This window comes from Asterias amurensis, chromosome 21 (genome assembly GCF_032118995.1).
Source record: "Asterias amurensis chromosome 21, ASM3211899v1".
Taxonomy (NCBI): domain Eukaryota; kingdom Metazoa; phylum Echinodermata; class Asteroidea; order Forcipulatida; family Asteriidae; genus Asterias; species Asterias amurensis.
In genome coordinates this window covers 14,375,462-14,388,900 of record NC_092668.1, presented here as the reverse complement: position 1 = coordinate 14,388,900, position 13,439 = coordinate 14,375,462, and the positions used below count along the sequence as shown (strand labels likewise).

General features: G+C 41.3%; 1 protein-coding gene across 7 annotated transcripts in view; it reads right to left on the bottom strand.

The window, feature by feature from the left end:
• Positions 1-8,032, bottom strand: part of LOC139952911 (pituitary homeobox 3-like) — a 39,750-nt gene extending 31,718 nt beyond the window's left edge. The window contains exons 1-5 of one of the 7 annotated variants that reach the window (XM_071952205.1): positions 7,945-8,025; positions 6,649-6,999; positions 5,521-5,678; positions 4,517-4,620; positions 583-1,025 (exon numbers count right to left, since the gene is read on the bottom strand). In XM_071952205.1, coding sequence (XP_071808306.1) covers positions 583-1,018 — 436 coding nt within the window. In that variant the 5' untranslated portion in view covers positions 1,019-1,025; positions 4,517-4,620; positions 5,521-5,678; positions 6,649-6,999; positions 7,945-8,025. The other 6 variants (XM_071952207.1, XM_071952209.1, XM_071952206.1 and 3 more) reach the window with 6 other exon arrangements.
• Positions 8,033-13,439: the final 5,407 nt, after the last annotated feature.

Below are 13,439 nucleotides of genomic sequence, written 5' to 3'. Positions count from 1 at the left end.
TTTGAGTAATACTTTCGTTCTTTTAAAATTTCGATGATTACAATCCTTTAAATGTAGATAATACAATGAACTTAACCTGTCCTCTCCCGTTTTTAGTCATCGCCGAAAATCCGTAGCGAATAACGTCCATGCAGGAAAAATAATCCCTAACAGGAATACACAATCTTACAAGCGTTGGGGGTTACGTTTCTCAATTTCAAATTTTGGGCACGAAAAACTGATACCTTTTCCCACAATCACATAAATTTGTGAATTGGTTCTCAAAATTCTTTATCCTATTAAAAAACCTGCTAGGCTTCTATCCAATATTCTTATAGACTCGAGTTGAAACCAAAGGTTCTTTTTAGAACCACCCCATCTCATTAGAGATAGTCATTACATGGTGTTAGCGCAAACCTTTCTATATCTTATAGACTGTGCAAGTCTTGCGCCTATCGGGACGAGAAAGCACATCGAACGAAAAACTTCGTTCTTTCTAAAGTCAAATCTTTGCTTTGAGTTATAGTTAAAATTAATTTCAATAGTAATTACCAAACATACTGCAAGATGTGTGAGTTGAAAATGATTGGGCTCAAAACTCACCATTTCTCTTTTCCATTTTGGTTTTCGAAAACTCTGTTAACTGTTCAATAGCCGTGCCAATATGGTTACTCAGTTGCTTTCCAAGGTGCTCCTCCATTGGACTCACCGCGGACCTACCAACTCCATTGCTCGATTGAGGGCGCTTTGCTACTTCCCCAGACGACACCGAACTCGTTTGGCATCCAGCGCGAGGGGGTGCCGCGCCCCATGAGGCGTTACACGTCGTTTCTCCCTTGTAGTGGAACGCGTCTTGGTTGGTGTGTTTCTTGGGGCTGGAGCTGCTCATCTTCAAGCAGCTCTCTGGGTTGGGTGAGCCCTTTGGTGATGGGAGAGTTTTCATTCCGTAGAGTGAGTAGGTGGGGTTCATCTGATCTGAGGTCAGTCCGGGTGTCTTGGTCTCCAAGTGACCCATGGATGAATCGGCAAGTCGGAACATTATTCTCCTTAAAGAAAACAAATCAAAGAATAACACAATCAACTGATACTAAGCTGGTTGATATTGCACAAAGCTAATAGTTGGTAAAGGATTCGAAAGCTAGAAACTTTTATGATCGGTGGTTACACTCGTTTGTTTCGACACCTTACTCGGGCACCCCTATATATTATAAACAAAGATGTAACAGATATTTAAGAATATTTAACAATGAATACAAGTACAATAGTTAAAAACTATCAACAGAAACTACATCAGCCTGTCGAAAATTAGATCTTGAGCAACATTTTGTAGGTCACTGTATTATTGGCACAAGGTGCTCTCCCTCAAACCTCACCTAACTATGGGCGCGTTCGTTTAGCTTCCCTGGGTCGACCGCGGTGTGTTGCGGTTTTTTTCCAGGACAAACGTGTGCAGATAATTACCCACGTTCGTCCTGGAAAAAAAAACGCCACACACCGGGGTTGACCCAGGGAAGCTAAACGAACGCACCCAATATATACTTCCACCATTAAACATTCCAAATCTTTCTGATCTAACGTTCGAATCCAACCAACAAGAGTTGTTGCTGTTCCGGTGGAAAATTCATATTAACGGTAACACGAGACGTGACATACGAAGGAACGCACATGAAATTATAAATTAAAGGACCTGTGTTTAGACAAGTAGACTTCACCAAGTCCTTCTGCGTAATTATGTTGTGAGTGACACGACCAAATTAGCATCACCTTTACTAGTCATTGGATTAAGTCTAATCTTAAAGGATTTATTCAACCACAATCAGGCGACTGAAAAGGGTTGGCGAAAGACACGCCCAATGTTGCCTCGTGAGATTGGCTAAAAAGAGAACTTGCTACGTCATCATAACTTAAAGGGAGGACCTTTGATAGTTGTTCAAAAGTAAATGACCATTATACTGGCTAATAAAATGCGATTGAAGAGCTGTTGACATTAATAAACCCTATTAGAGACAATCCCTGTTGAAGTTGTGTATAGAGAGGGAAGTATTTGTTTCACCAAACAATAATAAGAGGAAGGCTTTCAAGGCACGAAGCCTTTCTAACCTAGAGCGGTGAGCTAAATGGTACCCCACAAGGGAGTTCTTTAGAAAGGGGAACAATACAGCAACAATAACAGGACCCCACAAAGAGGATCCGTAAAGATGTGTGGAAGCTTTCGTGTACAAAACAATGAGGAAACAAGAGGTGTCCTCAGATTAAACCAATGTGAGTAGGTGTACACATTCAAACCGGAGACCTATAACAAAAGAAGACAATAGAGTACACGGTTCAGGAAAGGTCCACAGTTGGAAAACGTGTCAAAACCAATGGGAGCTGTTTCATTATAAACGAAAGAGGGACAATATGAGGTCCACGGATGCAGGCGTATACACTTCCGTGCGTGGTTTTTTTCGTGTGAGGTTTTGGGGGAGGGGGGTCCATCTCGGGGGGGGGAAACTAGAAAAAACCCACAACAAACATAAAGTAAAGAGAGATCTAATTTTAAATGACTTTGATCCGGAAGGTGTTAATTACAGCTTATCTGACGAGTAGCAACCATCCATGTTGTATCACATTAACGAATTGCTACCGGTGATTAGAGCGAGCAACGCCCAGGGGGGACGGCACGCTGGCACGGTGCAGGATGACGCCGAGGTGATTCGGCGAAACCTTCGGAATTTTGTATGGTCATCAGGGCGTGGGTTCGACTCCCAGTCATGACAGCTGTGTCCTTGAGCAAGACACTCAAAGGCAACAGGGGTGGATTTCAAAGAGAGTAAAGACTAGTCTTATCTCGAGTTAGGATGAGGTACTCGTCCAAGCTTAGGACTAGCCTTAAGTTTTGTAATAATAATAATATAATATTGAAGTCTTATATAGCGCACGTATCTACCAAACAAGGTACTCAAGGCCCTGAGGATATACAACTTTTCAGAAAGATAGGTTATTGCAGTGATGAATATTCTGAGGCCCAATTATTTAGCACCTTATAAGGGTTTACAAGGTGCTACAAGGTGTATACCTCCTAGTCCCAAGAACTAGTCCCATGTTCTTGGTGAAATCCACCCCTGGACACCTTTGGTAATTGACAAAGACCAGTCTTCTCACTTGGTGTACCCCAACACATGAATACAATAACAAATCTGTGAAAATTTTGGCTCAATTGGTCATTGAAGTTGCAAGAGAATAATGAACGAAAAAACAATCATTATGCCGAAATGTTTAAACTATGGTGGCCTTGAATGGAAACAAAGGACATAAATGTTAACGTCAAATTTCACTAAATATATCACGATTTCCCCAATTTTGCGAAACTTGACGTCAAATCTAATGGTCTCGTGGCTTTAATCTGCAATTTCCCTCCGACTTTCCCGTGAAATTTGACGTCAATATTAATTTCGTCTCATTTGTCCTTCAATGGCTACCGTTATGAAACCTTTCCCATCCCAAAACCAAACATTCCACAAATTAAATAATCTAGGTCTTCTTAATTATACAATTTGGTTTAGCTGGAATTAAATAGATTATTAATTTGATATTTTGAGCTAGCTGCGAAATTACAAAAAGATTTAAAAATGTACTATTTTATCATTTTGCGCTCACATCCACGGTAGACAAAATGTGCAATATATTAATAAAAGTGTACCCTCGTATTATAAAGATGACTAATAATTATAATAAAAGCTCGTAAAAAAAATCCTCAGACATGGATAAATACATGGTTTGAACAAAGAGCAATTTGCATTACTTAATTTTTAATACCATAAGCCAGGAATCTACTTTCGTATAATTAAAGTCAAACAGTATTTAGGACACTTCAGAGCTCTAGACGAGTGCTTGTAAAATATTCGTTAAAAAAAAAAAAAAAAAAAAAATAGCCCAAGGTTAACCATTCTCAATTCGTTATTTGTATTCAATTGTATTCGGAAATGTGTTTGAATTACCATTTTGTACTGGGCTGCTGGGCTGCGCAGTCTTACCGGCGCACTGAACGTTAAATTTCATAGGGCTGCTTAAGCAGAAAATATTGCTTAACAGTTTCCTGCTAATTAAATATTTCATGTACTCTACCTAAGCTACGTGGATGGGGTTGGGGTGGGTAACACAACACCACATATCAAGTCCAAAAATGAAAGACAGCCCGTCAAACAAACAATGAACTATTAAATGTTAATCGATACAAACTAAATTGTTACATTGTTTTAAAAAGAAAATCAAACAAATAAATTTACGTTATTTGCTTTTTACCACAGTGAGGATAATACAAATGCTCAACACGTATTCTTTGTAACAGGCAGATAAACAACAAAATACAATAATCATTGTATACCAAATGCATTTATACTACATGAAGAGGATAATAATAACGGCAGTGAATACTTTCATATGTTAATCCTTTAGTCCCTCTAACCATGCAGTGGATTAAGCCTAGTACTGATTAGTACGTTTACACTGACCATAAAAACACCCAAACAATCTTCAAACACTCTGTTAATCTTACCTGCCTATCCTTTACAGCAAAGCGAGACTAGAAGCTTCCTTGGTCACACCAGCTCCCTTCGGATACCTACAACAGCTCCTACTTCAAGTCCAGTAACACTTCATCTAAAAACAGCAGCACACAAATAAAACCCAGGCAGCAACTAATTAACGTAATAACTTATTCTTCAGCCCTACCCGCAACAAAATACTGATTATCTCGAGTGACTATTAAAAGTTATGAACAGCCCCGAGAGCGTGTTGTTTTCGGAGTGTTTAGAGATACCACTGCCGTCAATATGCACCAACCATCGGGTGTTATACTCATCAATGAACAGGACCACCTACAAACCTTCACAAAAATAGTCCCCTTGTCAAATTAAAAGTGACTGATGATCAATAACGCCTTCTATAAAGTACACTCACAGTTTGATTGAATTCTTGCCATAAGGCCGGGATTAGTCGGTGAGTTTATAGCGTAATTTGGACAACTAATTATGCGTCAATCATCACAATGATTGTGTCTTTTTTTTATGGAGAACAAACTTAATTTTAGATGTTAAATTTGCATCGGGGATAAAGAATATTAATTTTATTTTGTACCCATCGGTGTATGGGTAAAAACCAAAATTAATAAACTTAATTTTGTAAAGGGAAATACATTCTCAAACATCGTCCCTGTGGAGACATCTTTTGTTCTTTTCATTGTCCCTGTAGTTAAGATTTCCCCATAGACTTTGTACATAAAGAAAAACTTGTGAGCTCCCCGGTCTTTAGAATTTCCTTTTGGGGTCCTTTTATTTCCTCTTTTTGTTTTGTCCTTTGTCTCCAGAAGGTATGAAAGCACGTGGACCAAAGATAGGCCTGAAATATGAGAGCACGTGGACCAAAGATAGGTCTGTAATAATTCTATTGTGCTTAGAATGTCGACTCTGTAAGGTAACCAGGGTGACTCAGTGGATTCTAGAAGATGGATTTCCCTGCATTTCACTTCTGTGAACCCGGTTCGAATCCCGCAATCCCTACCTTAGGATCGGGTTTTCAAAACCCTACCTGACTGCGCGGGTTTGTCCCTCATGTTTGGGTGTTCATCCAATCTTAAACCGGACGTTTCATCTATGTACACATGTGTCTTCATCAGACATCCAAGTCGCAATGCAAGTCGCTTTTGAGGATTCCTGGGGCTTCAATACCAAAAAGATATAAAAAATAGAAAATAAAAGATTGGAAATAATAGATGGAAATTTGCATCGGGGATAAAGAATGTTATTTAGGTTTTACCCATATACACCGATGTGTGCAAGCACTGTTAAAAAAAAAATAACTTCTTGTGCATAGCGGATATGTCTGAAGTTATTTTAGCGGCGGTAGGTGAACTTTGTATGAAATTGCTACCCCCCCCCCCCCTCCTCTCTTTGTAATCCAGCCGGATTCACCAACGGGATATTAATAACCCAGCCAGATCAAAGTAAAACAAAAATGTAGGGGTATTAAGTGGGTTGCCGTCATCGTCCACGCGAGAGGATGTTGACTTCCAGAAAATTAAGAGACGACAGGAAATCCAGGGTGTACGTCAATTAAGCCGGTTGCTGATGAGGTCCCGACGGCTGCAGCGACGACCAATATATGGCAAATGGTCACAAGAGGGCTGCTCTAGCGATGACGTCATAGCAGAGTCACCGCGTTGGCCAATAAGGGCGTTGCTGCTATGACGTCAGAGCAAGCGAGTGCCAAGAAAGTTAAGTTCCATTTGCATGACTTTCTAATTTAGAAATGTATACTGATTAGGTCCACACAGATTAATCCGTAATTGTAACACTCAAACTGGTAAACATTTCTGACAGTAACACTTCTCAGATTCAAATTTTTGGGGATAACAACTTGGTACATAACCGCATTAATTCGAAGAGAAATGATTTTCAAAATGCTGTATACTATCAAACCAAGTAAGAGTCTATCGTCAGTAAGTTTAAGAGTGTAAGAGATGTTAAATTTGCATCGGGATAAAGAATAATTAATTTTGGTTGTTTACCCATACACCGATGTGTGTTAGCGCTGTAGTACGTGCCCGAGTCCTGTGACTTGATAAAGGTGGACAAACTATGAAGGTAGGATTAGACCTCCATGGACAAACCGACATGTGCGACAGCTTACCTTCAGCTAGCAAGCAACTGCATACATACAGACATACATCGACAATTTATTGCTCAATAGCAAATCATTTCCCCGAGCAGAGCTTCGCCTTAGTGTGATGTTTTGTTTCGATTGTGAATGCTGAATCGTAGCGCCTCTCAAATATCTGAGCATTGCTGCCCATGTGTCTCAATGTTGATCTTTGGAGGAAAGTCCTTTATAATAGTAAAGAAAAATGTTTCACTTCTTTGGTGTAAACTATACCGAAGAACTAGGTCTATAGTGGCATCAGGCTAGGCATACATACCGTGGTACGTGCAGTTGTTGCCAGTGGAAATACACGCTTGATAAATGGCACCGAACTGCTGAAGCCTGCGGTAAGAAAAAGGGTTTCGAATTCATTCAAGCTTGAAGCAAAGAATTTGAATGTTGAGTACCGGCTTCTAAACTACTGCCAAGAATTTCTTTGTGAGCATTTCTTTTGTTGTTTAAACAGACAATCTGAGTGACTTCATTCGTATTAATCAACGTTTAGCTCAGTCCTCGTGCTCGGATGGGTGCTCATAAAGAGTGGAAGTGTTTGACCTCGTAACTTGATTTATTTTTAGACAGTTCTCTAAGAACAAACTCTACCTGGCAAATAGATGCACACATAGTGTTACCGCAAAACCATTTATAATGATTTATGTTTTAATTGATGGAACGTAAGAGGGCGCTGTGACAATACTGGCATAGACCTTTTCGCAAATACTGGGGCGCGCGCGTAAAGCTTGGAATTAGATGCATTGTGGTCTAGCTGGTAGCAAAATTTGATTCATATCTATCCCACAATGCACCTCATTCAACAGTCTGCGCTTGCGCATTGGTATTTGCGATAAGGTCTATGATAGAAAGGCACGACAAATAGTACTAAATCAAGTTAAGATGAACATTAAAATGTAGACAGATTAATCAAATATCGCCTTTCAAATATCGCCTTTGACTTATGTCGTCATCTGTTTTATGTTACGTCTTCTTCTGCCTTTTTTGAGGGGGGGGGGGGGGGGGGCTGGCTCATAGTGCGTGGTATAACTATCAAGCAAGAAAAAAGGACTAACGCGAACTCTTTGCCCTTGTTGTGTTCTTTGGCTGTGCTACGTGCTAGGTGTACTAATAAGGTGCCCATCGCACATTGGAAGCTGGGCAATTGGGAGAAGGAAGGTGGGGGTGTCGAGGTTGGGCAACTCCATGACAGAGCCAACAAAAGCCTCGACCCACAGCCAAACCAGTAAATAAGGCCTTTACTACATGTGACACGGGTTGTAGTTAATAACTCACCGTAAAGTTATACATGCTTGTCTTTCAGTAGCCTGAACATCTGACGTCACACTTAGAGACTCGTGAATAAAGCAGGGGCCTTTAGTTGTTCTGATGGCCTTGTGACGCTGGCATGCTATTCGCGTAAGAGGGCGCTGTGTTAACTTATAGAACCCAAGGAACAGTGAGGATACAATCCAATACTGAAACGGTATAACCTGCTTGTGTAATTTTGAGAATGGTGTTTTAAAAACACTTTTAGAAAAAAAAGTGTAGAAGAAACCAAACATTGTCGTTGGCTTCAATCACGAAGCTCAATCAAAGACCAATAATCTAGGCAGCAAGTGGACGACTCTGACCGTAGACGTGCAAGAGCGCCCTCTTGTGAGCAAAACAAGATCCGATTGGTTGGACGTCGTTTTAGATTTTTAATACACTACATAGGCAAATCCTTTTCCGTTAATGAAGTTCATCAATACATTTACAAGAGACAAGGAATGTATGTTTTAATGAATCTTTGAGAAAACAAAACCTGATTGCAAGAACAAAGTGGCTACTTTTTAATTTTCAACGTTTCCAACGAACATTGTCTTTGAACTGTTCACGATCAACTGAAGTTAGGGATCAATAATACAATCAATTACAGTCATTTTGTTTTGGTTCATTGGTGTTTTAATCTGGACCCAATTTCATAGAGCTGCTTTAAGCATAGATAGTATCTTAAGCAATACAAAAGTATGCCTACCAGAATAAGGTTACCAGCACAAAATACCATGCCACAATTTTATACAGAATTAACAAATAGTTTTGTCCTCCCATCCCTATTTTCCTTGTTATAGGCTGTGGAGCATATCCGCTGCCAACCCGCATGCATCGAGTAACATCCAGCATGCACCATCGCTACGACCAAAATGACCACAACACAGAAGTCATCAAGTACGACGAAAACATATAAAGGTCCCGGGGGTAGTGTCGCTAACGCCTTGGCAAAGAGATCACCAACTACTTCATATAACTCTGCATAGAAAGGACGGCTAAATTAACTCAAAAGAACCCCGCCCCTCTCGGACCCCTCATTGGGCCCACTTAAACAGTCAGCACTAACCACGCGGGAACGGGAATTGGGTCACTATTTATGGCACGGTGAGAGTCCCTGGTGACGTTGGCGGCGCTATACCGTATCAACCTCGAGCCCCACGAGGGGCGTGCTTTGAGTTGAATTGGGTCGTTGCAAATACACGCTCGCTGATGGATTTATCATTTCGAAAGGTATACATCGGTGAATAACACTCGAAATAATTGTGAGAATGCTTCTTTTCAAGGGGTGCGTTCTGTCGTTTTTGCCGAAAACACTTTAAAGTATAGTAACCGGGGAAGGTTTCTGAAGAAAAACTCGTGTAACAGGAAAGCCAATGAGGGTAAAACCTCAGGGGTCAATTGTTTTGCAAAACATACTACACAATATGACATAAATGAACAGATGGAATTAGTAGTTCGTTTCATCAGTTTAAAGACACTGGACACTATTGGTAATAATCAAGGACCAGTCTTCTTACTTGGTGTATCTTAACATATGCATATACAATTTTTAAAAAATTGTGAACATTTGAGCTCGATTGGTCGTCGTAGTTGCGAGATAATTATTAAGGGAAAAAACACCCTTGTCACACGACGTTGTGTGCTTTCAGGCATTTTGTGTGATTGATTTCGAGACCTCAAATTCTAAATCTGAGGTCTTAAAATTAAATTCGTTGAAAATTACTTCCTTTTCAAAACTACGTCACTTTAGAGGGAGCCGTTTTCTCGGAATGTTTTATACTATCAACCTCTCCCCCATTACTCGTTACCAAGTGAGGTTATAATTTATGCTAATAATGATTTTGAGTAATTACCAATAGTGTACACTGCCTTTAAGTCAGAGGTCGGACTCTGAAGTTACAACGACGACGATAACAACAGTAACAACAACAACAAACGCATTTTACCTAATTATGACCAGCAGACACAGGTATCTCTCGACAAAATAGTCTGGCCCCTTGAAAGGTTTATAAGAACTATCGCTGTCATGGAATGACAGTACATAGGTACCTCAGACTAGTCTGGTCCTTTATAATTTGTAGAACTATCGATGTCATGGAATGTGAGTACACAGGTTTCCCCGACGAAGATAGATTATTGGATGGAAATCTGCAATCCTAAATGTACTGTTTAAAATCACTGTAACGAAACCGAGGCTGTGTTGCCAATTTAGTCTGATTCCTTGAGTACAACAGGGTGGCAGTATTAACCTTTGCTAATGAACAAGAGGCTATGTCACAACATTATCAAGGCTCCTTCATTATTTTAACAGTTCTTACTCTCCTGGAAGAAACTGCAAGAGCCAAACTCAAAACAATAACAAGTACTATACATGACTTTGGTTCTTGGGAAAAGGGTGTGAACATTATTGAGTACACAAGGGCTGGCATACAATGTGCACATGGTATGTAGGCTCGTGTAGGCTTTTCGGGCCTTATAATAACAATTTTTTTGATTTTTCGAAGGAGTTCTTTTTTCTCGGAAAACATACTAAAGTATGAACATTGCCTGAAGTACATTATTGTAAACATAATTGACTGGCAGTGACAATGGGATGGGGTGGTTGTCCCGCTACGACTGGGGGGGGGGGGGGGGGGGTACACCAGCAGCTGGATGTACATGTACTGTACTAGAAGTCAACGTTGGGTGTAATGATCCAATACGACTGCCAGTAGAGCACTTGACGAAAACATGGTTTGAAAGAAGAAGAAAGAATGATAGACTGCCGCACAGTGGCAAGCTCATCTCTTAGAAAGGAGGGGGGGGCTGGATATCAAGAAGTTATTCAGGCTTCTCTTTGATTAAAAACCTGATTGGCGTGTTTTAGCCAGAGCGGCGATACCCCGATTTATTTTGACTGTAGACCGGGTAAGTGAACCATGCCAAGCCGGTCGGAACGAGAGACTGGGCCAAAAAGCTGCTTCCTATAGGCGCAGAGTGCACGAACGCGGCCGTAAGAAGTGCGCGACAAGCAGCTCACACAGTCTCACTTTCCATGCTTAAAACGCATTACGCTACTTGACAGTACATCTCGCGGGTTGGGGTACTCGCGTGTAAGTCACTTGTACTCCTTCAGACTTCCGGCGCGGCTGCTATCCTGGCCGTGGTGAGGACCGGGATCAGTTTCTCAAGCACTCCTCCGCCGACACTCGTCGAAATGGCTGCTTTTTCTCAGCGGTATCTAGCGGCTCGGCTTGATTTGTTTGCACGGTGAACCACGCGTCATTAGCCGGCAACACCGTTGAGTTGTGCATATTCATGGCAAGAACCGACTCGCTATCCCTCGCCCTGTCGGATGGCCACTTCACATCGGAAGTGCCCTTGGAGATTGGGGGAGCACAGGGAAGAAAAAGCAGGCAAGGGTTGTGAAGATATAATCAAGAAAGAAACGAAGACGCGTGATGTTGAAGAGGTAGAGAGGGGCAATCATAATTATTAAAAGATTCAGCAGCAATCTGCATTTAGGTAACTCGGGGCGAGGAAAGGCCAGTGTTGTTGTGCTAAATCTCTGGGCGTGGGGGGAGGATTTGCCAGCGTTTATCGGGGGATACAGAGTTGGGCTATCGGCATGTGATGCCGTGTTTGCCCCGTTTTCCACTCACAGACCACCTAAATCCAGCGCTGTTTTCAGCCCAGGACAAATTTACTTTAGCTACCGCTCGTCTGTCAATCAGCCCTGCTATTCTAGGGTGGGGAAAATCACAGCTAATCCTCAGTTAAGATCAATTTATCTAACCACCGGGGTCGTCCTGATGGTTATAGGAAGTGAACAAACACAACGATGTTGAGCTATACAGCTGTGCAAGTCTTAAGCTCCCATAGCCGTGTTTTAAAACCAACCTTATTTAAATATTTCTACATGGGATGCAAAGACAGGTTGCAGCATTAGAGAGTCACAGAGCTGATTCTCAAACATGGATTATAAAGCGATCAATAGATGAGGGGAAGATTGACTTTTCCGGAGTCGTCTTCTTGTTTGCCTAGAGACGTGTGATGAATGCAATCAACAAATCGGTATGAATTCAGGAACATCTTTGCACCCGTTTTCCGGAACGTTTCATTCTGCCGGACGGGTTGGCTTATTTTCCCTCTCCACTATCTATCGTACTTATCTATTACGTTGGCAATGTACAACTCCCCCTTCCTACCGGAGACTCCCCCATCATGAATGTGTAACGGTCCATTCCATATTTTTATCGAACTGCTCACAATCTAGCATTGCTATTAATTCTACTAACTTTAACTGTTTTACTTTCACCAAGTTCCTTTCGTAACGTTCGGCTTTTCAGCTCCCTTACCCCCCCCCCCCCCGACTCAACAACTTCAATCTTCAAGATTCGTTTAGGGTGGCACTGATGTAATCTATCTGGCAACACTACCTTTACCATCTTAAGAAAATGCCTCTTAAAGATTAATACGAAATACTAGGTCATAACAAGGTCGTATCACGAGATAGAACTAGGTTGTAGAACAAGGTCATGTCACAAGAAATGACCTTTAGGTTGCAATGCCGATGAGGTCGTATAATCTTGAAACTTGATGTACGAGAAGTAAACATCACTAGAAATGCCTACAAAATATTCAATACCACTGAAAACCGTTATGCCTGAAATTATATACAATATGTATGTGGAGATGGAGGCAGTGACGAAATGTTCAGTATAAGCGTGAAAGGCAAACCGCCACTTGGTGAAAAAACTTAGGCCGTGTCCGACTTAGCGGCTATAGCAATGGCTACGGCTAGATGTATGCGTCACCGTACGCTGAGGTATAGGACGTCCTTAGCAACACCCTTAGCAACAGCCGTAGCCGTAGCTATAGACATAGTTGTATTTATAAATATTAGACACCCAACAGAACAATACAGCGCAAATAACAGGATGGATAGGAAATGCAAAGAAATATTCAGTTTTAGATGTGGGAGGAAAGGACACCCACGCAGTCAAGAAGAGCATAACAACCCAATCCACATCCAATGGTCCAGTCTGAGAAGGGATTCGAACCGGGGCCAACAGAGATGAAAGGCAGAAGGAATGAAATCACTAAGCAAACCTGCGAAAGGCATAAATTCCATTAAATATTAATATTCAAATTATCCAAAGTAGGTTTCACGAAGAGTGGGGTTTTCTGTCTTGTCTTACCAATAGTGGTTATTTTAAGATTGACACGTTGTTGTATCCGGTCCGGGGTGAGAGTCCAACCGGGGTCCATAGTGGGGAGGGGGGGCAGGGTGAGCCACCACTAAGCTAAAGCTGTGGTTACTGAGAAAAGGGGTCAAGATCCAATCATTATTAATATTCAAATTATCCAAAATGGGAGTGTGGTTTCCTTTCTCGTCTTACAAAAGGGGGTCTTTTAAGATTGACATGAGGGTTGGGGGATAATCAGTGGCTTCGATTGTGTCGTATTGAGTGCCCATTAAGGGTTGTTACAAGTGG